The sequence below is a fragment of the Pongo abelii genome, chromosome 5, assembly GCF_028885655.2.
Source record: "Pongo abelii isolate AG06213 chromosome 5, NHGRI_mPonAbe1-v2.0_pri, whole genome shotgun sequence".
In the NCBI taxonomy this organism is placed as follows: domain Eukaryota; kingdom Metazoa; phylum Chordata; class Mammalia; order Primates; family Hominidae; genus Pongo; species Pongo abelii.
Window position 1 is genome coordinate 148,383,048 of NC_071990.2, and position 24,626 is coordinate 148,407,673.

Sequence of the window (24,626 nt, forward strand, 5' to 3'; positions counted from 1 at the left end):
TCTTTCAGTCACCATAGATTAGTTTTGCCTAAATTTCTCTGGAATTTCATACTAATGACATACAAGACGATGTACCCTTTCGTGCTAGACTTCTTTATCAAAGTATAATATCTGTCTGTGGTGTATATCAGTAGTTTATTACTTTTTAATATTAAGCAGAACCCAATTATGACTATATTACAATTTGTTTATCCATTCCTCGATTGATAGACGTATGTGTTGGTTTTGTGTGTGTGTCATAAGACTGCAATGAACATTTTTGTACAAGTCTTTTGTGAATATGTTTTCATTTATCTCTAGTAAATACCTAATAGTGAAATTATGTATCATATGGTAAAATCTAGACCCTTTTGAAAGGAGGAAAGCAGGCAACCCAAAGGTTTTTATTTTATCAGATATCCACTGTTCACCCTCAACAAGAAGACCCAAATAAACCCTACTGGATTTTGAGGTTGGTCACTGAACACAATGAATCAGAATTATTTGAAGTGAAAAAGGATACAGAACGGGCAGATGAAATTCGAGCCATGAAACAAGCCTGGGAGACAACTGAGCCAGGAAGAGCAATCAAGGTCACCTGACTTCGAAAAGCTGTCATCTTTTACTTTTCTTCCTTAGGCATACTCTGAAAAAAATAGTCATGCTGGTAAAAACCATATAGCCTGTCCTTTGGTAATGGTATCTGAAATTTTATCAGACAGGCATTGAATAACTACATTAGGACCACCTTTGGACACATTGTAAAATGTTACCCTCCTGATTACCCAAAGGACTTGCAGAAACAAAGCACACGGTGGTACCAATTATAGGCCCACATTATGGGTTACCTCATTCTTTCACATAGCCCTGGCTATCTGCACGTCTGCTCTTAACACCCCCAAGTAAGAAAGCATTCAAATGTTTAGTATGTGCTTTACTACACTTTGCGCAGCCTTAGATAGATTAAAAACCATGTGCTGCCCCCTTGTGGAATACACACACCTAGTCTCTAGAGTCTAGAGACCCTAGAGAGTCTCTGACCTCTCTTATTTCCTCTAAGAGTGATTACCATAGTGACACTATTACCGTGTAAGTGCTTCATGTCACAATTCGGGGTTATTAGGCAGATGAAAAAGATTCAGGAACCACTGCATCTAAGATAGTATGCCCAGAAACGTATTCTTTTTAGGGCTGCTTCTTCATCTGTTCTCAAAAATAACTGTCAAAATCATGGATGATTCAGAATTTGAGTTTATCTGATAATGAAGAAGAGCTGGTCTGCTTCATTTAGACTGCAGTATTTAATTCACATTTTCCTGTTTCATTTTCCATTGAATACCATTAATATGTGTTACCTGTACTGGTTGTTGCTTTTGAAGAGCTTTTAAAAAAGCTGCTCATGTTTGTTCTTTAGGCTTCTCAGGCTCGTTTGCATTACCTTAGCGGGTTCATTAAGAAAACATCTGATGCTGAGAGTCCGCCTATATCTGAAAGCCAAACTAAGCTAAAGGAAGAAGGTGAGTGGATCCTGCCCCAGCTGCCTTGGAGCACAGAGCTGTGACTTGCACTTCTTAAAAAAATAATCAGTGGGTTGTGCTTGGTGAAAAGGAGAAATTTCAGAATCTTATTTCTTGAGGATTATAAAAAGTTGCACGATTTCAGATAATTATATGAATAGTGCTTCAATTTTCAAATCACTTTCACACATTTTCCCATTTAAGTCCTACATCTCCCCCCTCACACACACTGTGCAAGGAGATGTGATTTTCTCCATTTAACAAATGATAAAACCAGAAAGGATGTTGCAACCTAGTTAGGAAGTAGCAGTATAAAACTTGAAGGTAGGTCTACTACTATAAGTCTGGTACATTTCTAATAATAAACAATAACAAAAAGTCATACATCAACCCATTTAAGTATATATTATAATATTATTCCAGTTTATCAATAAGGACACAGGCACCAGAGACCCTCAGTAATATTCTAAGTTCAGAGCCAGAGACAGAATTGGCCTGCAGACAGGCCCTTCATAATGCCAGTGTCTTCTCACAGCTACTTGACCGATTGCATCTATTGCCACACTCAGGTGTCCATGGAGGCAGAAGGCGTTCACATCCCAAATCATGCTTTTCCATTTTTATATATTCAATAATTGTTGAATATATAAAATGTATATATTACATTCAATATATTGAATGTAATTCAATAATTGTTATAAAAATAATATCTGTTAACTTTTCATATGAACAGTGTGAATAGCAAATACCATCCTAATTCTATTATCCTGGGATAGGCAAAGCATTTTACATTTATTATCTCACTTTAACCTATAGCAACTATGAGGTATGTATTACTTACTCTACTCATCTTAGAGATAAAGAGACCAAAGCTCAGAGAGCCACCTTATTCTTCCTAAGTCATCCATCTCAAAAGCGATGAAGTTGGGATTTGAAATATTTCTAACTCAAGTACTCACTCCTCTAATAGAGTCTAATGTAATGCTAGGAAAACAAAGGTGAATAGGATTCAGTTCTTGTCCTTTAGGCTATAGATTTACTATTATTTTTTATATTTTGTTTTAATGTATGTGTATAAAATATTACACTGAATACATTAAAAATGACCAAAAGACTTTATTCCAGACTTACTGAAGTAGGGGAGTAAGACTGAATTCAACTGTAGATATAACAGGAACAAGTGGGGAATTAAAACCAACAGTCCAGGTGAGGGAGTAGATGGTAAATTACTAAGAGGAACTAGGTTAGATGTCAAGGGTCAGGAAAGAGGACCTTGATTTGATATCAAGTGGGAAAGGATTCTAGATAAACTGACTTAGCAGGATTTTTTGCTAAAACTGGGGTCAGCAGGCCAAGGACAAGGCCTAGTTGAGAACAGGGCTCAGAGCCCCTGACCTTGTCATAGAACACACATACAATAAAAGCCACAAATTGTAACTGTACATCTCGATTAATTTTTGCATGTGAATACTCAGTAGCCACTGTTTAGATCAAGATTGGAAACACCACATACTAAAGTCCTCCTCGTTTCTTTCCAAGTCATTTCCTCCCTCAAGGTAACAACTAGTTGACCCCCATCACCATCAAATAATTTTGCCTATTCTCGAACTTCAATTTAGACTCATATGTATCCCGTATGTCTCACTATTTAGTTATTTTATTTCTTACTGTGCCTGGAATAGTAAGCTGCATTTTATAAAAAATTTGTTTATTTTACGTAGGTTCGACTTACTGGAATAAGTTTCCTTTTTACCTTTTTTTTTTTTCTCAATCAGTCTTGCTCTAGGGATACATCAACTTTAATAATATTTTTAAGGAATCAACTTTTGACTACTGAATATCTGCCTCTTATTTCAACATTTCTTCATGCTCTTAAGTACTTTCCTATTGCCACCTTTCATTCAATGCAGAACATAACATGAATTTGGTCACCTGAAATTGATAAATAGGAAAATAATGTCTCTATATAATGAGGAAATTATGGTAGGTTTTACATAGTTTTTCCTAGGCTAGGGATCTGGAACACTGAATAGACTCAGAGTATCAAGAAAAAACTTCCCAGCTTTATGACGTCACAAGAAAGAGCTCTGTTCAGCTGTATTTTAAGACAATTTTAAATAAATGTCTGCATACAGGGATCCCCCTGCAGAGAGGAACACCCTATCTATTATGAAGCATTGTCAAGCACAGGGCTAGTTGTACTTCCTCCAGGGCCGACCTTCACAACATCCCCAATAATTCAAATATCCCCTTTCCATTTATGTTGTCCCAACTTCTAAAAGCCTCTATTTTTATGTGACATTTTAATATATGGAGACAGTTTTCAGACATACTTCCTGCCTGGGTCAGCCTTCTAGGGTGACAGTCATTACTTTTGCTAGTGCTCTGGTGAGAAGTTATAGAGCTTTTGAGTCATCTGCTCTAAATCTGTGCTCCCATCATCAAGCCCTGTTACTTTTTGCATGTGATTTCATGGAATGCAAGCTTTTTCAGTAATGCACATGTCATGTTGTAGTAGAAACAGCTGCACGTGGTGTAAAAGAGCCAAACTCAAAGAATTCTGCAGGTTCAGAGAGCAAAGAGATGACACAAACAGGACTAGGGAGTGCGGCATGGAAGAAGTGGCTATTGACCAAAGGCTTGAAGGATGTGGCAAAATCCATGAGTAGCGAAAGTGGAGGAGCGCCTTCACCAGGGAAGGAAGAGCGCGAGCAGAGCACGCGGAAGGAAAACATTCGTAAGTATTGCTGTCATTGGTAAGATAAACATGTATTTTCAAATAAAAATTGTGGAAAAGATTTTAACTTAAACATAAGTGATGGCTAGGGCTATAAAAGTAGAAGAGATGTCTTTCCAATATATAGATTTTCATTTTACTTAACAGAGTTGGGAATTTGCTCAAGGACCTGATTACTAAGTATTAACCAAAAGATAAAAGTGGGCAAAAGTCCCCCCCACAGATTTGCAGGTGTATTTTTTCTGTGTATAGGTTTTCTGTGTCTACAAATGCTAGAAATAAAATGCCAGCATTCACACATACACTTGTCATTAAACACAGATTTTTTTGTGTTTTCTGTAGTATGCCACATGATAGATTTCCTTTTTACCTTTCATAGCAAATTTTAAGAATGTAGTTTTTTAGATGTTGAAAAAGAGCAATTTTCAGTGGTGCACAAGTCACCCTGACTTGATTCATTTCTATATGGATTCATATCTGTTCACTAAACTGAACTAAATCCCGGATCAAAGGAAAATGCCTTTCCACACTCCTGGTTTCCATGAATTCCTAAGCAACTCCTCAACTCCTTCCGTCTTAAAGGGAACTAAATGTCCTATTAATGCATTTGGAGAGAATGCATGAGGCTGCCCATGGAAGCACTGCTTCTCCCTCAGGTGTGAGCACTACCTAGACTGTGCTGGAACAGTCAGTCAGCTTCAGGTGATCATGGCCCATTTGTCTCTCACATCAAGCTACATCCTCCGATTAAAGCTGGATCAATAGTATAATCTTACTCTGTATTTTTCTACTTGTTTTGAACCCAGGCAGCAAAGAAAGAAATCTTAGAAAGAAGCATTCTCAGAAAAGCCAACAATGGTTCTTTTCTCAGAATTGCTAAACAATTCTGAGAATTTTTAAATTAAGAAGTGTTTAAAGCTAAAGCATGTACTTAAGTGATTTTCATACTGAGAGGAAAATTCCAAAATTAAAAAGAATCTTTTACTATACTAACAAGAGATTCTGATATTTTTTAACAAATATTTTGAAAGTACATGCCCATTCAATAGGTAATAGCTCACATGATGGTAGCAGTAAAACTCATTAGAACATATTTCATTTAATATTAATATTTAATTTGTAGAGAAATTTTTCCACTCTTATCTTACTTGAGATTCCAGGAATTAGAGAAAGCATATATTGCTATCTCCACTTCTAAAATGACAGAATTGGCAAATAACTCACCCAAGGGCAGGAAACTGATGCAGTTTGGGTAGAACTTGGACTTAAACCCAGCTCTTTGGTCTCCATATATTGTGATCTCGAACTGAACACAAACTTTTCCCCATCCTTAGTTAATTTAAAGATCTATAAAATAGAAAAATGTAGCCAAAACAATGCAGCTTAAATTCTGATATCAAATTATTTACTTATGTGCTAACAAAGTAATCCTTTTTGAATTTTTAATTAACAAATAATTATATATATTTATGGGGTACAATGGGATGTTTTGATACATGTATAGGTTATGGAATGATCAAATCAGGCTAATAAATATATTTATTACCTCAAATACTTATTATTTCCTTGGAGTGAGATCATTTAATATCCACTCTTTTAGCTATTTTGAAACATCCAATACATTGTTAGCTGTGTTCACCAAGCTGTGCAATAGAACACCAGAACCTATTCCTCCTAGCTAACTGAAACTAACCGCACCCTTTGACCAACAATTTCCCTTTCCTTGTCCACTACACTATGATCTCCCAGCCTCTGGTAACCACCATCCTAATATCTATATCTACAAGTTCAACATTTTTAGATTCCACATATAAATGAGATCATGCCACATTTGTCTCTCTGTGGCTGGCTTTTTTACTTAGCATCTTGTCCTCCAGGTTTGTCCATAATGTTGCAAATGACAATTTTCTGTTTGTTAAAGGTTGAAGAGTATTCCATTGTGTCTACATACCACATTTTAAAAAATCCATTCCTCTGTTGATGGGTACTTTGGTCCTTTCCATATATTGGCTGTTGTGAATAACGTAATGCACATATAAGTACAGACACCTCTTTCACTTGCTTGTTTTAATTCCTTTGGATATATAACCACAGGCAGGATTGCTGAATTATGTGGTAATTCTACTTTTAGTTTTTTGAATAACTTCCATACTGGTGTTTCAAATGGCTTGTAATAATTCCCAGTACCACCAAAGTGTACCTGAGTTCCCTTTTATCCACACTCTCACCAATGCTTGTTATCTCTCATCTTTTTTTATAATAGCCAATGTAACAGGTATGAGGTAGTATCTCATTGTGGTTTTAATGCACATTTTTCTGATGACTGGAGATGTTAATCATCTTTTTATATATGTGTGGGTCATTTGTGTCTCTTCTTTTGAGTAATATCTATTCAGGTTCTTTACCCATTTTTTAATCTAGTTATTTGCTTTCTTATTATTGAGTAGCTGAAGTTCCTTGTATGTATTGAATATTAGCCTCTTATCCAATGTATGGTTTGCAAATATTTTATCTCAACCCATGGGTTGACTCATCACTTTTCATTGTTTCATTTGCACAGCAAAGGTTTTTAGTTTGGTACAGTCCCACTTGTCTATTTTTACTTTTGTTTCTGTGCTCTTAGGATCATATTCAAAGGAAATATTGCCCACACTAATATCATGGGCTGTTTCTCCTGTTTTTCTTCTAGTAGTTTTATACTTTCTGGACTTATGTTTAAGTTTTTAATCTATTTTTAGTTGATCATTTTTGGTTTTTGTTTTATTTTTAGAGAGGTTGGAGTACAGTGGCTCAATCATGGCTTGCTGCAGCCTCAACCTCCCAGACTCAAGTGATCTGCCCACCTCAGCCTCCTGAGTAGCTGAGACTATAAGCATGTGCCACCATTTCTTGTCACTATTTTTTATAGAGATGAGGTCTCACTATGTTGCCCAGGCTGGTCTCAAATTTCTGGGCCCAAGGACTCCTCCAGCCTCAGCCTCCTAAAGTTCTGGGTTTACAGGCATGAGCCACCCTGGCCTAAGCTGATTCTTACATAAGGGTACATTTTATTTCTTTTGTATGTGAATATCAGGTTTTCCAAACACCATTTATTGAAGAGATTTCCCTTTCCCATTGTGTGTTCTGTTCCATTTGTTTTCAGTTTAGTTTTTATTTTGAGACAGGGCCTTGCTCGATCACCTGAACTGGAGTTCAGTGGCACAAGAACAGCTCACTGCAGCCTCAACCTCCTGGGCTCAAGCAATTCTCCACCTTAGCTTCCTAAGTAGCTGAGACTACAGGCACGTGCCACCGCACTTTGCTATTTTTTTTTTTAAATTTTTGTAGAGATGCAGTCTTACCATATTGCCCAGGCTGTTCTTGAATTCCTGGGCTCAAGCTATCCTCCCACCTTGGCCTCCCAAAGTGCTAGGATGACAGGTGTGAGCCACCACACTCAGCCTCTATTCCATTTGTTGATGTGTCTGTTTTTATGCTAGTACCATGTTGTTTTGATTAGTATAGCTTTGTAATATGTTTTGAAGTCTGGTGATGCCTCCCTCGTTATTTTTGGTCCAGATGGCTTTGAATATATGGTGCCTCTTGGGGTTCCATACAAATTTTAGGAATCTTTTTGTTTACTTCTCTGAAGAACATTAGAATTTTGGTAGGGATTGCATCGAATTTGTGGATTGCTTTGAGTGGTATGGACATTTTAACATTAATTCTTCCAGTCTATGAGCACAGGATGTTTTTCTATTTATTTATGTCACCTTCAATTTCTTTCATCAATGTTTTCTCCAAGGCTGCACCAATCTCCACATATGCAGTCTGCACTGTGCTCTGAAACTAATAAGGTAATCTTTAAATTGAGAAAATTGGCTATAACCATGATTCATCATTTTATACCAGCCCAGGGGCAGTCACAGCACAGACTTTTTTTTTTTTTTTTAACCCAGAGTCCCAGACCAGTGTTGTAAGGCACAGAAGCTCATGCCCCAGTTTCAGCTCATCTGCTCCTAATTTCTTCACACCTTTGGCCATCAGAGTCTTTGGACATTTGCAATAAAGTCTATGTAGTTGTGAACAGGTATACTTTTGCATAGAGAGGAGAAATAAGAACAGGGAGGAAAGATAAAAGTCAGCAGGAAAGGAGGACCTAGACCAAGCAGCCTATCTCCAAGCACAAAATGTCTTCAAGACATTTCTCAAACACTTGAAAACATTTATTATCATTTTAATGTTTGCACCCCATTGTGTCTGGAGTTCGTTCCTTTCAGTGGGTTCCTGGTCTCACTGACTTCAAGAATGAAGCCACAGACCTTCACAGTGAGTGTTACAGCTCTTAAAGATGGCATTGACCCAAAGAGTGAGTGGTAGCAAGGTTTATTGTGAAGAGCAAAAGAACAAAGCTTCCACAGCATGGAAGGGGACCCAAGCAGGTTGCTGCTTCTGGGTGGGGTGGCCAGCTTTTATTCCGTTATTTGTCTCCTCCCATGTTCTGTTTCTGTCCTATCAGATTGCCCTTTTTTCAATCCTCCCCACGATTCGCTACTTTTAGACTCCTGATGATTGGTGCATTTTACAGAGCACTGATTGGTGCGTTTTACAGAGTGCTGATTGGTGCATTTTACAATCCCTTTACTAGCTACAGAGTGCTGATTGGTGCATTTTACAATCCTCTTGTAAGACAGAAAAGTTCTCCAAGTCCCCACTCAACCCAGGAAGTCAATCTGGCTTCACCTCTCAATCCCCCCACTAAACGGGATGCCCCAACTGCTGTTGGGAATGGGGTGATGACCGCTCTAGCTACTTCCTGCTGGATGGGGCAAAGAAGGGGCCCTGCAGTTGTAGTGTCCTCCAGAGAGGAGCTCTCTAGGCCAGTCAAAGGGCCAGTGGGTCGGTCCAGGGGTCCTCAGTAGAAGTTGTGAGTTGAGCTCATTTGGGGTTCCATTTGTAAGACCATCTATAGCTTGATGGCCTTGATCCTGGAGGAAATAAATTTGACAAGGAGGTTAAAAATACAGGGCCCGAAGGCAAGTAATAGCAAGATGGCTGTCATGGGAACTAGAAAGGGGAGAAGCCATGTCACCCAACTCCAGAAGTTGGTATAAGAGTTTGAAAGGTGTTGTCTAATTTCAGAAGCCTTTTCCTGTAAATGCCGGGCAGTGTCTCGTACTATCCCTGACTGGTTAGTGTAAAAGCAACACTCTTCCCCTAAGAAGGTGCAAAGTCCTTCTTTCTCAGCCGTGAGGAGGTCTAGGCCTCGGCAGTTTTGGAAAGTCACTGCTGCCAAAGAGTCTATTTGGGATTGTAGAATAAGGACAGATTTTGTTATTTCTTGCAAACTGTCTGAGAAATCCTTTGAGAGTGTGTGGTAGTAAGATAATGAAGTAGATAAACTGGCTATTCCGGTTCCTGTAGCAGTGGCCATTCCTAACCTTATACATAGAGGTATTAGTTGTATGGCCCTGCACTGAAAGATTTGAGCTTTGAGGGGCACTGGTAGGGTCTGATTTCCTGTGGCAATGTTAATGTTGGGAATTAGGAAGACTAAGGTGCAGGTGCCTGTCCAGTTGGTAGGGAGGCAGATATAGGTTGAAGTTCCACATAAGAAGAATATGCCTTGGCTGGGTAGACAGAACTGGTTGTGTATGTTAAAAAGGTTGTGAGTTTATTGTTTTCATTTTCCCATACTCCTAGAGTACTTGCCAAGGTAGCTCCGGTGAGCGGCTGGAAAAGGGTGTTGGGAGCAAACTGAGTGGCTCCCTGTGTTCTATTGTCCATTGGAGAAAAAACCTTACTGTTTTCTCACAAGTTTATTATGATTTTGTATATTTTTGAAAAAATTAAAATTAAAATATATTAAATTAAATTAAATATATTTAATTTAATATATTAAATTATATTTATAATTAAAAAATAATTTGGTTTTTATATATTTTTAAAGTTTGTAGTAAACTACATTTCTGAATGAGTTCTAACTTCTAACAAATTATAAATTGAGCAATTTTCAATATTAAATATTACTGTGGCCTATTACAACCACATTTACATGCAAAATTAAATAGTTAAGGAAAGTGGGGTGGGACCTGGGGAATGGGAGAGTGAGAACTTGACACATCCTCTCCCGAAAAAAGCAAGAAGCAACTAGAAAAAAATTATTAAAATGTTTTAGAAACCTAAAAATGAACTGAAGGCATAAAACTAAATAAAAAATAATTACTAAAACTAAGAACCACAACAAAAAAGGAGACTACAGAGGGTCCATCTTATCTACTCGTCCTTGTTTGAGTATGAGACTTTAAACCAGTGAAAGTGGGGACAGCTTTGTACACTGCCAGAACTTTGAATGTGTACTCCAAACTACATAAAGTTCTCCTTGTCAAGAGTGGAAGCTTTACTGAATCAAGGTGTTTAAGAGAAATCTTCGAGAAAATATTGTATGACCACTATTCTGACTCATTGGTGACCCCAAGGAAGCCACGATTAAAAATAAAAAATAAAAATTAAAGAAAATCATTAGAAACATCATTAGCTGAAAATTGCAGGGGAAATAAGACTCTAGAAGCAAATTACTAAGTAAACAAACAACTAAACAAAGAAAAGCCACAATAATCCCTTGGGGAATCAGAATGCAGAGTATGTTAGGCAGGCAGGGAGGGAGGGAAGGAAGGAAGGGAGGGAGGGAGGGAGGGAGGGAGACTGTATTTGTTTGCAGATAGTGTGGTTGTGTAATATATGTACCACTCTCGTAGGGGATGTTAGTAATGGGGGAGGCTACAATGTGTGTGTAGGAGGAAGGGGGATATGGGATATCTCTCTATGTACTTCCTCTCAATTTTACTGTGAAACATAAAACTGTTTCTTTTGTTGTTGTTGTTTTCTGAGACAGAGTCTTACTCTGTCGCCCAGGCTGGAGTGCAATGGCGCGATCTTGGCTCACTGCAACCTCTGCCGCCCGGGTCCAAGTGATTCTCCTGCCTCAGCCTCCCGAGTAGCTGGAATTACAGGCGGCTGCCACTGTGCCCAGCTAATTTTTGTATTTTTAGTAAAGATGGGGTTTCACCATCTTGGTCGTGCTGGTCTTGAACTCCTGACCTCGTGATCCACCCCCGCCTTGGCCTCCCAAAGTGTTGGGATTACAGGCGTGAGCCACCGTGCCCAGCCCTAAAACTGTTTTTTTTGTTTTTTTTAAATGAACCAAGCGGGGAGATTTTTACTATGTAATTTCAAAATTGGTCATAAAGTTAAAAACAATGATCAAAACACCATGGTTTGACACTTTCTTTAAAAGTTGAAGAATTTTACCATATGACCTAGTAATCCACTCCTACTTACATAAAATGTCCAGGAAAGACAAATCTGTAGAGACATAAGTAGATTAATGACTCTCACTGGAGTTTGTGGTGAGAACACAAAGTTACTATTATAGGACACAAGAGAGATCTTATTTGGATGATGAAAATGTTTTAAAACTGGATTTTGTTGGTCACACAACTTGGTAAATTTACTAAGAAGTATTGAATTAGAACCTTAAAATGGTTGAATTTTATGTATGTAAATTATACTTCAGTAGTTTAAAAAAAAAAATCAGTGGTCTGGAAATGCTGAAAAGTTGATATCCTAGACTCAAGTCTTAAATCTGCTCTTGTGGGCTCACTACTGGTCTATGGATTAAAAAGCTGCTAATTTGATTTTCAGTGTTTATCTTTTATATATTGCCTACTCCACTGGACTATAAGTTTATTGAAGGTAAAATACTGTTTTCAGTATTTCAGTGTAAATATGTAAAAAATCTATTTACATCCCAAGCCCGGTAGTACTTAGTGTAGCATTCAGGCAAAGCCCAGTCTCATTAAATACTGGGCCATTTAACTTGTTTGTAATGAAATTTTGTAACTTAACGTAAGACATGTTCTTATTAATGGAGACTAATCCTCCTCCATTTAACTGTGAATTAGAATAGCATTTTGTTAATTTTTCATTTTTGTCATCTCCTTCATTTAACTAAAGGCATAGTAACACCAGCTAGAGGATAAACAAAATATAAGCATATAATTATATATTATTAACATTATATTAAATAAGACAAATCCAATGAATGGTTGTTTTTCAACAGAAAATATTATTTTCAATTAAAATGAGATATAGTCATTTGGTTAGTCATTACTGATTATTTTTTAAAGCACAGGTTTTTTGTTGTGTGTGTGTGTTTTTTTTTAAAGAAACAGCACCTCGTACACGATCTCCAACAATTTTGGAAACATCTCCACGACTTATTCGAAAAGCACTAGAATTTATGGATTTAAGTCAATATGTTCGGTAAGTTTTCACAAACATGATTGATGCAGACAACTATGTGTTTTGTTAAATCGATTGCTAAAATACTTAAATGTTTTCTGTAAAGATTTAATTTGAGGCCTGATTAAGGTGAGATGAGCTACAAAAAATTTCTATCACACCTGCTGCCATTATTTAATTAGATTCAATTTTTAATAATTAGATGATAGAAATATATTAAGCATATTTATAAGTTTGAAAACATCATCAAAATTACTAGCTGCATAAATTCAAAAGGAAAACCTACAAGATATTCTCATAGTTTTGAACACAAGTTTCACAATCACCTCATCAAGTGGTGAATCCAAATTTACTGATATTCTCTAAAATATTTTCCTAAAATATCAGTGACTCAATAAATGGAGCATAGCATATCTAGAAAACAACCATTTATTTTTTCTATCCCTAATGTTTTATTTGACTCAGACCACCACACTGTTATGATTTAAAATTATTTGCTGTCTAAAGTGAAGCTTATTCCAGAGTTCCCAAATGAAATTTGTATCTTTTGATGATTTTTGTATCAAGGAAAACAGATACAGATCCTGTGCTGCAAACAGATGAATTGAATCAGCAGCAGGCAATGCAAAAGGCAGAAGAAATTCATCAGTTTCGACAGTATAGGACCAGAGTCCTTAGCATTCGAAACATTGACCAAGAAGAGCGGTTGAAGTTAACGGATGAAGTCCTGGATGTGTATAAGGAAATGCGGGTGAGTCTAAGAGCACATACATAGATTATAGTTGACAAATTCTTTTGTAACATTAAAAAGAAATTATATAATTAAATAATATTTGTATAGAAATAAGTCTTGAAAACATAGGTTTCTATTATTCACAACTTCTAGGAAAACATCACAAATTTGATTCTACACATCTCATCTCACTCCCTCCCTAAAATCCCCCTAAAATGCAGTATTGGGAATCTATCCTCAAAGATGGGAAGAACAAGAGAGAAAACAACAACAAAATTATTTGTTCAAGTTGGAAAATAACTGGATGAAGACCACATTAACCGGCTTGAGACACACAAATCCTAAACTGTCAGTGGGAAAAGTCTTAACAAGCCAATTAGCTCCTCAGAATTCCTACAGAATCCCCAAAAGTCTCAGCAACTGGTGGCAGCAGATAGGCAGTAAAAGTGAAGTAGGAGGAAAATGAAAATAGTTAGGTTTGTTCAGCTTAAGGCTATTTAGGAATTGCAGATCACCACTTCAACTTTTTGCATCCAGATTATTGTCATCCGTTAACCCCAGTAGAAGAGTAGATGTCCTTTAGTTAGAGATGGCAACAAATGAAAAAAGGATTTCTACATTGTGGAAGACTATACTTTATGGAAAATGGGAGTATCATACTAGAAAAGGGGAAATTCAATAAATATATATGGATAACTTCCCACTACGGATAATGAGAATCTTTTTTTCTCCCTCCTCCCTGCAGCACACACGCACACACTCCTACACATCCCCAAAGACACTAAAGCCTATAGGAAATTCTAAATATTTTAGCTACAGTGAGATTGTCATTTCCAGTAATGGCTCATGTGAGGAATGTGCCCTTTTGACATCTCTTCTTGTTTGTCCAATAGGCACTTCAAACAGAACCTCTCTAAATCCAAATTCAAGAATGCTTGCCCTCCTTCCCATCTCAGCGCAAATATGTCACCCCACCAAGATTCTCCGTCTCGGTCAATACCAATTGCATTCTTTCAGTTGCCCAAGCAGAGACTATGGAGACATCTTTGACATCTGTCACTCCTCACGTGCGATCAATTGTCAGAACCTCTCAACTCTACCTTGAAAACATATCCAATATATATATCACCACCCTAGCCTAACCTGTCATTCTTTCTTATTCAGAGGATTGCTGTAGCCCAGTTACTGATCTAACTGCTTCCAATCTTTGCCCCTCCACAATGTGGTCTCTGCTTTGCCACCAAAACAATTGTACCAATCACGACAAACTAGGCTTATCCTGTGGTAACAAAACCCCCAATATCACAGTGGCCTAACGTAGTGTTTAGCAGACTTATTTTCTGTAAAGGCCCAAATAGTAAATATTGATGTTGCATCTACTCGACATTACCATTTTTTTACACAAAATCACAGATAATACCTAAATAAATAGTATAATGGCAAAATAAATAAAACTTTACTTAGAAAAATAAGCAACAAGCCAGATTTACTTTACAGGCCTTAGTTCGCCAACTCTGGCTAAAAACGGTAAAACAATATTTCTCATTCTAGCTATGTGTCCATTGCCGTTCAGTAGAGCAACCTTCTACTTATCAAGATCCCTTGGCTGAAGGAGCTTCCACAGAGACACTTCTACCATGATTATTACAACAGGGGAAGAGAACATGGGGAATTGCACATTGGCTGTGACTATTTCTACCCAGAAATGGCACATTCATTTGCACTCACATTTCACTGACCAGAGCAAGTCACATGGTCACATACAACTTCAAAGAAGGAACCTACCTTGGTGACACCTTGATGCCAAACTTGTAGCATCAAGCACTGTGAGGCAATGCATTTCTGTTGTCTAAACCCAATTTGTGGTTCTTTGTTACAGCAGCCCCAGAAAGCTAATAAAGAGGGAGGGCAATGCTACCAGGTACCTGGAAGATAACCAGCAATATTTTGTGAATTACACTAATGGTTATCATGATGCATATTTAAAATGAAGGTGGAATCATTTCACTTCCTAATGGCTTTACATTTCATTAAGAAATAAACCAAATCTTGATTATGACCTCCAGAGCTTTCCTCTCTGATCTTTTTATCAACCTTTTGCCTAGGTGACTTTGCCTTTCCACTAATAGCAAGGCATGTTCCCACCTCTGGGCCTTTGACCTCTCTCCTTTCTCTTCCTGGAATATTCTTTCCCCAAAGGGTAAAATGTAAAACTTTTCTTTTTTGAGATCTCTTATCTAGGGTCACTTATTAGATCTTCACCAGCTGCTCTTTCAAAATTAGTACCCTCAAAATTTGTGTAACCGTGCCTCGCCTTATTTTTCTTGACGGCACTTACCCTGCATGTGCATTTATTTATTGGCGTATGAAAATGTAGATATATTATAAATACTATGCTTTCATTTTTTATTGTTCTCTGCTACAATATAGACTATATGTGGACAGATATTCTGTTTAGGTTCACTGTTGTGTCCCCAGAGCTTCAGAGGAATATCTGTTTTGCAAAAGTTTAAGTAATGAATTAGTGAATCAATGAATGGATATTAAAATTGTGTAAGTTCAATTTACCATGTTGGAAATAATTTAGATTAGATTAGGAAACAAAAGGGAATTTCAGGATTGCTGTTTGTGGTTTTTGTGTGTAATAACCAAGTAAATGCAACAGAGAGGAAATGGGGAAAAAATGCTAACTCAGACAGCTTTGAGTTCACACCCATTTATGTGTGAGGCACAGAGAGAGCCCGAGTTTTTATTGGAGCTATTTTAAGAGAAACATGATCAATAACATATTTTTTATCAGATAAGAGAATGAATATGTTTTATACTCATTCCTCAACGGATTACTGACATATTAAACTTATTTACACAGGCTTCTTAAAATGTCTCTTTCTCCTGCTCATTGTCTTGCTGTCTCTTTCTCTCTTTAATATGTCACTATTATCATCTCGTACTTGTGCAATTGGTTTAGTCAATCCAGTTTTATTATGGTAGCTACAGTACTATCTTTTGTAAAAACTTCAGGAAGTCCGATTCTGACATCCAGCTTTTCCAGCATCTCAATAAAATTAAACTGGTTGCAAAAAACATGGAAAATTTCTTGATAAATTCAAGAACGAAGACAAAGCAGTCATTTCTAGAAGAGTCTTTTCAGGCTAGCATCTGTGCTTTAATCCTTATTCTTTGATTATGTTATTTTTGAAACAGTAAGCAATTAATTTGGCCACTTCCCTTTTAAGAGATGAAGGAGGAAAGGAGAAATCAGCAAAGGTGAGTGAATAGGAGCAGCTGGTGAGACAGAAGACAATCTAAGAGCTAAGTGAAATCAGTTGATCCAGGAGGAGAGCGTGTGGTTAAGCAAGAATAAGAACAGTAAATGATCTTGGATTTAGCTACATATAAGGCCTTGGTATCCTGGAAGAATACAGTTCTGCTAAAGTGGTGAGAATGAAAGTCAAGCTGACAAGAACAAAGTAACCAACGGATTTGGCCATACTATTTGGAGCTTCCTCATCAAGTACAGCTCAGATATATTTTGTCAGGGATAGCATACATGTGGGGAACTAGTAATTTCTTGAGCCAATTACTTTGCAAGAGACATTGGGCTTATTAATATCTCAGATTATATTTGAAATAACTTAAACAGAATACCTTTGGGGAAAAAACAGTATGTTTTCTATACCTTTGACTACTTTTTCTACAAATGTTTTTATTTTACCATACTGTGTTAAAATCTCATGAATCCTTTGTTGCTATGTTTTGTGTACTGATAAGCTTTTGAGACCATACACTAATTTTCATCTTCAATCATTTTGCCTATGAATGTATGGGCATAAGGACAGGGTAAAGGAATTTCATTTTTTCTTTCTGGGAACATAAGCCTTTACCAGTGGAACTTATTTGTTTGGGGTTTTGCTTTGGAACAGGACTCCTTAGACGAAGCCCGACAGAAAATTTTCGACGTCCGGGAAGAGTACAGAAACAAATTGCTGGAAGCTGAGCGCCTAAAGCTGGAAGCTCTGGCTGCTCAGGAAGCCGCCATGAAGCTGGAGACAGAAAAGAAGACCACAGCTCCTGACACACAGAAAAAAAGGAAAGGAAAGAAAAAGTAACCAGGGGATGTCCTGCTTCTGGAGAGAAAAAATCTATTTGTAATGATCTATAACCGCCTGCTGATAAAACAAGATATTGGGCCAGCTGAAAATAGAAATTGTTCTTTCTTAGAAATATTTTAATGGTAACTTATTTTTCCTCAGAAAGCTAGTATTTGAAGCCATTCGAGTTTAAAATACTGTAATTTCAATAAAATAGCCTCCAAATATTTAAAATGTAATATGTTTGACACTCTAAACTGCCTGCATTTTTAGTTAGAAGTGAAACAAGTTCATAAATTAAGCAACAGGATTATCTGAAAATTTCAGCAATGAGAAAAGTGGCTATTGTTCTTAGAAGAAATTTAGTCTTAAACTTTAAAAGTTTAAAAATACTAATAACTATGCTTCAGAATTATGTTTTTTGTTTGTTTTGAGACTGAGTCACTCTGTTGCCCAGGCGGGAGTGCAGTGGTGTAATCTCAGCTCACTGCAACCTCTGCCTCCAGGTTCAAGTGATTCTCCTGCCTCAGCTTCCTGAGTAGCCCTGATTACAGGCACCTGCCACCACGCCCTGCTAACTTTTGTCTTTTTAGTAGAGACAGGGCTTCACCATGTTGGCCAGGCTGGTCACGAACTGCTAACCTCAAGTGATCTGCCCGCCTCGGCCTCCCAAAGTGCTGGGAATACAGGCATGAGCCACCGCATTGGGCCAAATTATGCCATTTTTAAAAACTGAACTTCAAGAAACCTCCTTCATTGACCAAGAACTACCCTGGCTCAGCCCATCCAAAGTGTTAGGACTCTGGATCCTAGCAATGCATCATGGTAACCTGGGTGTAGACAGAGTGTGATCTCAAACGTCCCTTTTCGTGCTCACCAGTGTCGTGTTTTCTGTAAGACACAGATGAAATTGTTACACCCTAGTCTTAGAACAATGCAATGAGTGGACTGAGGCACATAGCAGGAAATTGACTTTCTCCAAAAGCACACTTCTAATTCATGACCTTCTCAAAACTCTCATAGTAATTTTTAACGAGTCAAAGCGGTTTCACTTTGGCAGGTGATTTTACTTATCCTTTCTTCTGTTAATCTTTGTTATTTAAACTATTTGTTTATTGAAACATGGTCTGGCTCTGCTGTCCAGACTGGGGTGCAGTGGCACAATCTCAGCTCACTGCAACCTCCACCTCCTGGACTCAAGCCATCCTCCTAATTTTTTTTTTTGAGATGAAGTTTCACTCTTGTTGTTGGGGTGATCAGACCCAACACCATGTCGTGGGGGTGACAAAGTCTGGCGGAGTCAAAGGATTGAGAAGAAGACAGTTTGAGGAGAAAGCTAGGACCAAGTGGCCATCGCGATCGTGGAGGCTGCGAAGGCCTGGCGCTGTGGGAGCCCAGGCTATTTATTGGTAATCCAACAAAGAAACAGGTGGTGAGAATGTGGAGGTCAAAAGGGCAGGCACATGATCTACAGCTGTGATGGTTTAGCATTTATATGGAACATGTTCTGCTACTTGCCATAATGGGAACAGGAGCCTAGGAGGGCTAGAAGCAAGGAGCCAGCAAGTCTAGACACATTCCAGAGGACATTATGTCAGACATGCAAGCCCTGCCTCAGTTTTTGTCCCAACACTCAGCTTTTTCCTAACATTTGTTGCCTAGGCAAGAGTGCAATGGCGCAATCTCAGCTCACTGCAACCTGCGCCTCCTGAGTTCAAGTGATTCTCTTGCCTCAGCCTCCTGAGTACCTGGGATTAGTGGTGCAGCTACCATGCCTGGATAATTTTGTATTTTTAGTAGAGACGGGGGTTTCACCAGGGCGGCCAGGCTGGTCTTGAACTCCTGACCTCAGGTGATCCACCCACCTCGGCCTCCTAAAATGCTGGGATTACAGGCTGGAGCCATGGCACCTGGCCAATTTCTGTATTTTTTTGTAGAGACAGGGTTTCACCATGTTTCCCAGGCTGTTCTCAAACTCCTGAGTTCAAGAGATCCACCCATGTCGGCTTGCTTCCCAAAATGCTGGAATTACAGGCATAAACCACCACGCCCAGCTTAAAAATATTTAATGCTCCCATAAATGGGCAACTAATTTTTGACAAGGATGTCAAAAATACACATGATGAAAGAAAATCTTTTCAAAAATGATGTTGGGAAAACTAAATATCCACATGCAAAAGAATAAAATAGGACCATTGCCCTACGCTATATAAAAAAATTAAATAGATTAAAGATTTAAATGTAACATTGGAACTCATAAAATGCTTAGAAGATTGCATACAGAAAAATCTCCTTGACACTGGTCTTGGCAATTTCTTTTGGAGATGACACCAAAAGCACAGGCAACAAAAGCAAACATATACAAGTAGGACTACATAAAAATAAAAAGCCACTGCACAACAAAGGAAACAACAAAATGAAAAGACAATCTATAGAATGGGAGAAAATACTTGTAAACCGTGTATCTGATAAGGGGCTAATATTTAAAATATATCAAAAAACTCATATAACTCAATAGCACAAAAAGCAAATAACCTGGTTTTACAAATGGGCAAAGGACTTGCATAAACACCTATCCAAAGAAGACACAGGAATGACCAACAGGTATATGCAAAGGTACTCAGCATCATTAATCATTAGAGAAATGCAAATCAAAACAACAATGAGATATCACCTCACACCTGTTAAGATGGCTTTTATCATAAAGACAAGAGATAAGTGTTGGGGAGGGTGTGGAGAAAGGGAACCCTGTACACACTGTTGGTGAGAATGTAAATTGGAATAGCCGTTACAGAAAACAGTATGGAAGTTTCTCAAAAAATTAAAACTAGAGCTACCATATGATCCAGCAATCCCATTCCTGGGTATATGTTAAAAGAAATGAAATCAGTATGTCTATGAGAGGTCTGCAACCCTCTGCTCACAGCAGCATTATTTACAATAGTGATATGGAAACAGCCTAAGTGTCCATCAATGGATGAATTCATAAAGAAAATGTGGTATATATATATATGATGGAATATAATTTAACCATAAAATAGAAGGAAATCCTGCCATTTGCAACAACATAGATGAAACTGTAGGGCATTATGCTAAGTGAAATATGCCAGAAACTGAAAGAAAAATAATGCATAATCTCACTCACATGTGGAATTTTAAAAGTTGAACTCATAGAAGCAAAGTGTAGGACAGTGGTTACCAGAGACTTAGGTGTAAGAGAAATGGGGAGATGTTGGTCAAAGAGTACAAATATTTAGTTATAAGCTGACAAATTCTGTGTATCTCAGGTACAGAATGGATGGTGCCATCAGAATCAATAGTGGTAATTAAATTGATTATATTAATCATTATTCAGTGTATACATGTATCAAATCATCATGTGGTATACTTTGAAAATATACAATATTTATTTTTCAAAGAATTTTTTAAAGTTTACATGAAAAAGTTAATTTAATATTTTATACATCTGCCCACTTGTATATGTAATGTTACTTAATTTAATAAATGCAAATGGGCATTTTTACATTATCCTTTGCCTACTCTTAGCTTCACAACCTTATGATCCCCAGCTCCCAAAATACATACATAGAAACAACCTATTTGGAATGTTTCCACATTTTTCATTCATCTCATATGCTCACACATCAATATTTTATATTATATCCTGGTTTGTTTTATAAAATGGCATTTTTTAAAGCATAATACAATGTGTCTTGCTTTTTCTCACCAAACAACACAGAATCTCTTCAAGTCACTGGTAATTTATTCTTTTTAATTGCTATGTAATATTCCATGGTACAAATATACCATAATTTATTCATATATACATTTATGAATTTTATATACACATATATGTGTGTCTGTGTGTGTGTGTGTATATATATATATTAACATATTCAGGATATTCAGGTAGTGTGTGTATATATATATATTCAGGATATTCAAGTAGTAACATTAATATTATATATTCTCCTTAAGTTAGATAAAAATTCATCTGCAAACATAATTTGTCATTACATTTTAATTGATGTATCTTTGATCAATTACTTTCTTTCAGATATTTTGCTATGATTTGTTTGATAGTTTTCACTTGCTTTCTTCTTCTTTACTTTTCTTGCTGTGTTTTTGTTTTTGTTTTTGTTTTTTTTGTTTTGAGCCGGAGTCTCCCTGTCACCCAGGCTAGAGTGCAGTGCTGTGACCTCAGCTCACTGCAACCTCCACCTCCCAGGTTCAAGTGATTTTCCTACCTCAGCCTCCTGAGTAGCTGAGATTACAGATGTGCGCCACCACCCCTGGCTAATTTTTTTTATTTTTAGTAGAGACGGGGTTTCACCATGTTGGTCAGGCTGATCTCGAACTCCTGACTTCGTGATCCGCCTGCCTTGGCCTCCCAAAGTGCTGGGATTACAGGTGTGAGCCACCGCGCCCAGCCTGCTGTGTTTAAACTATTACTCTTTAAGCTTTTTCTATTTCTGATTTTTGCTATTTTTCCAAAGCTCTGATAGGTTTTTTGTAGCTTATTTTGAATCATTATGTTACATTTTTCTTCTGATCAAAGCACACCTCTCTGGGATGTTTTCATTTTCTGTCTGAGTATTATTTGTTTCATTTAATCTGATCTTTAATAACAGATTTTTCCCCATTATTTAAGAGATTGAATTTTACAAACTATTAGAAGCAGGTTCCTGTAAATGACAAAGAATCTAAAGGAACTCTCCCAGCTTTATGGATTGAGGACACCCCACATTGAGAGACTGAGGCAAGAGTTTCATCAACTGAGATTTGTTAAGCTAGAGCTTGAGGGGGTGCCCCAAAGAAAAAAAAAACACGAGTCACAGAAACATCTGTGCTTGTGTTCTCTGAAGGGGTTTTCAGGAAGTTCAATGTTTTTACATTTCTTTCATGGGGGGAAGGCATGTAGGAAGAGGCAGGTAGGTGGTGAGGCAAATGGTTACATTTTTGTGAGATTTTAATGAGTGCCCATTAAATGCACATTTTATATCAGATAAGGTGAAGATTCCAAGAACAAGGGAGTAAAGGAAGAATCAACCATGCAGACATCTCAGGTTAGGTGGAGGAACGATTGATCTCTTCTTGTATGTTCTGCACCTGGGAAGACAAACTTGTTATCGACATTGTCAGTGTGAAATCTAACGGACTTTAGTTTTAGGTGCTAGACTTGGATTGCAGATCTAAAGTTTTAATTGACATGCCCTTGTTTTATGGGAACGTACACATTTTTGAAAGGTTTCCAGGCCAGCAAAGAACTTAACTGGGAACAACTTGGACAGTGAAGCTTTTTGCGTTTCTATGGGGTCTGACAAATGTACAAATGCTTTGACACGAGGTTGTGAAGAACAAGCTATCCATTTGGGAAAAGAATGGCAGTGTGGCATGACTCAGCCTCCAGGCTCTCCAGGCTTATCTTTCCCTTTGGCGTAATGAGTTTGGGGGATCTGAGATTTTTATTTTCCTTTAGAGTTGTAATCATCAAAATATGGCCTGATTTCCCATTTCTCTGTCTCTCAGAGAAAATCCTGCTTTATCACAGATTTTGAGTTTTTTGCCTCTAAGCCTCTGTTTCCTGGATTTCTGTGGACCTTGGTTTTCAAGACAGAGTTCTATCTTTAGATATTTTTTCTCTTGCAGTAATCTGAATCCGTGACCCTTTGGTCTCAACATTCTTTCTGCCCTTTCTCCAGCATTTCTCAGTTTGCTTACTTCTTCAAACGGTGTTCTCTTACTTTAAGGCATGTTCTTCTGGATATTTCTTAAAGTTTCAAGTGGAATTTCATGGATTTTAGGGTCCGTTGGTGGTTTTTTGTGTTTTCACCTGTGCCAACCATACAGATCTAAATGCTGAGATAATCCTGCTGATTGTCTGTATTTGGGCCACAACTACAGATGCAGGATTTTTTTTTCTCGGTCACTTTGCAAGCCAGGAACCCCCAGCCAGCGATGCCCTACCTGGGCCGCTCTCGGGGATGCTACTGTGCCCCAGCTTACCTGCGTTATAGCTTGTGCTTTTGTACTGTGGTTCCCAAGATCTTGTACTGCGCCCAAGAAGAATGAAGATGCACTGTACATTGAAGGGTGAGGAGGGTGGAAAAGAATTTTATTGAACGATGAAACAGCTTTCAGCGGAGAGGGGATATAGGGGTGGTTCCCTATCTGAGGGCAGGAAAATCCCTCCCCTGTTGCTGGCTCTGGGGCCTCTTATGGACTCAGAATGGGGAGTGCGTGCTGATTGGTTTGTGAGTATGCAAAAAAGGTTAACGCGAAGACATCACTCAAAGGTGGGCATGACAGTGTAGAAAACCAATTAGGAAAGGGTAGGTATATGTAAAATAGGTGAAGGGTGGGGCCCAATCAGAGGAAAGCATGCTGACGGGAAGACAAATTCTCAGTCGGGTTGGAGGATTTAACCTGTAGCTTGGCTTTCAGGCTTTAAGCTGTCTTTGGCTTCGAGGTGGGGTTTCACCAGGGGCCTGCCCCTATCTGCCTAGGCATTTGGCTGCCTCCTGCCACTTTCAATACCACTCTTGTTCATGGGAATTTCTTGTCATCTAATTTTGCTAGCAGTTTATCTGAGTTTTGTTTTTTGTAGGGTGTGTGTGTGTACTTGCTTTGCCATCACAATTATATTTATAGTTTTCAGGAGTAGTTTTGGGGAAAAGCAAAAATATGACACATCATTATCCTGCCACTAGAAATGTGTTACTTATTTATAATTTTATTTGCTTATAATCAGACTACATGGTTCCTAGAATCTTTACTTCTAAAAAATTTATTAAGACTTTCTGTGTAACTAAGTAGAGGTTTAAATGACATAAATCTGTAGGATGATCGTAAACTTTGCACATATATATGTAAAAAGAATTGCTTGAAAAGAATGCAAATTTTAATTTTAGAAAAGCCTCATTTCCAAAATTTAACCCTCTATGTAGTTTTATGGAAAATTATATATATGTTTTTCAAGTTTATTTTAGTCAAATATATTCATTATTTAATTACTCTCTTTTTTTTAGTTTTAATCCACTTCATTTGTCTAGTTCTGAGAGGTATGTTGTAGAATTCAACAATATTTTTTTCTTATTTTTTTGTATTTGAATAATCTTTAGGCTTTCAGCTGTGCTATCATTTAAAAATATATTAAGCTAAAAGTAATAAAAAGCTCAGTTACAGCCAGGTTTCTCATGCCTGTAATCCCAGCACTTTGGGAGGCCAAGGTGGGTGGTCAGGAGTTCAAGACCAGCCTGACCAACATGAAGAAACCCCGTCTCTTT

At 37.6% G+C, this 24,626-nt stretch overlaps 1 protein-coding gene across 1 annotated transcript in view; it reads left to right on the top strand.

Annotated features, from left to right (window-relative positions):
- ADGB (androglobin) overlaps window positions 1-17,594 on the top strand; it is a 203,556-nt gene extending 185,962 nt beyond the window's left edge. Inside the window, exons 31-36 of the mRNA XM_002817462.5 lie at window positions 396-572; window positions 1,394-1,496; window positions 4,012-4,233; window positions 12,441-12,537; window positions 13,084-13,267; window positions 17,173-17,594. Coding sequence (XP_002817508.5) covers window positions 396-572; window positions 1,394-1,496; window positions 4,012-4,233; window positions 12,441-12,537; window positions 13,084-13,267; window positions 17,173-17,358 — 969 coding nt within the window. The 3' untranslated portion in view covers window positions 17,359-17,594. The remainder of the gene's footprint in view (window positions 1-395; window positions 573-1,393; window positions 1,497-4,011; window positions 4,234-12,440; window positions 12,538-13,083; window positions 13,268-17,172) is intronic.
- The last annotated feature ends 7,032 nt before the right edge of the window (window positions 17,595-24,626 follow it).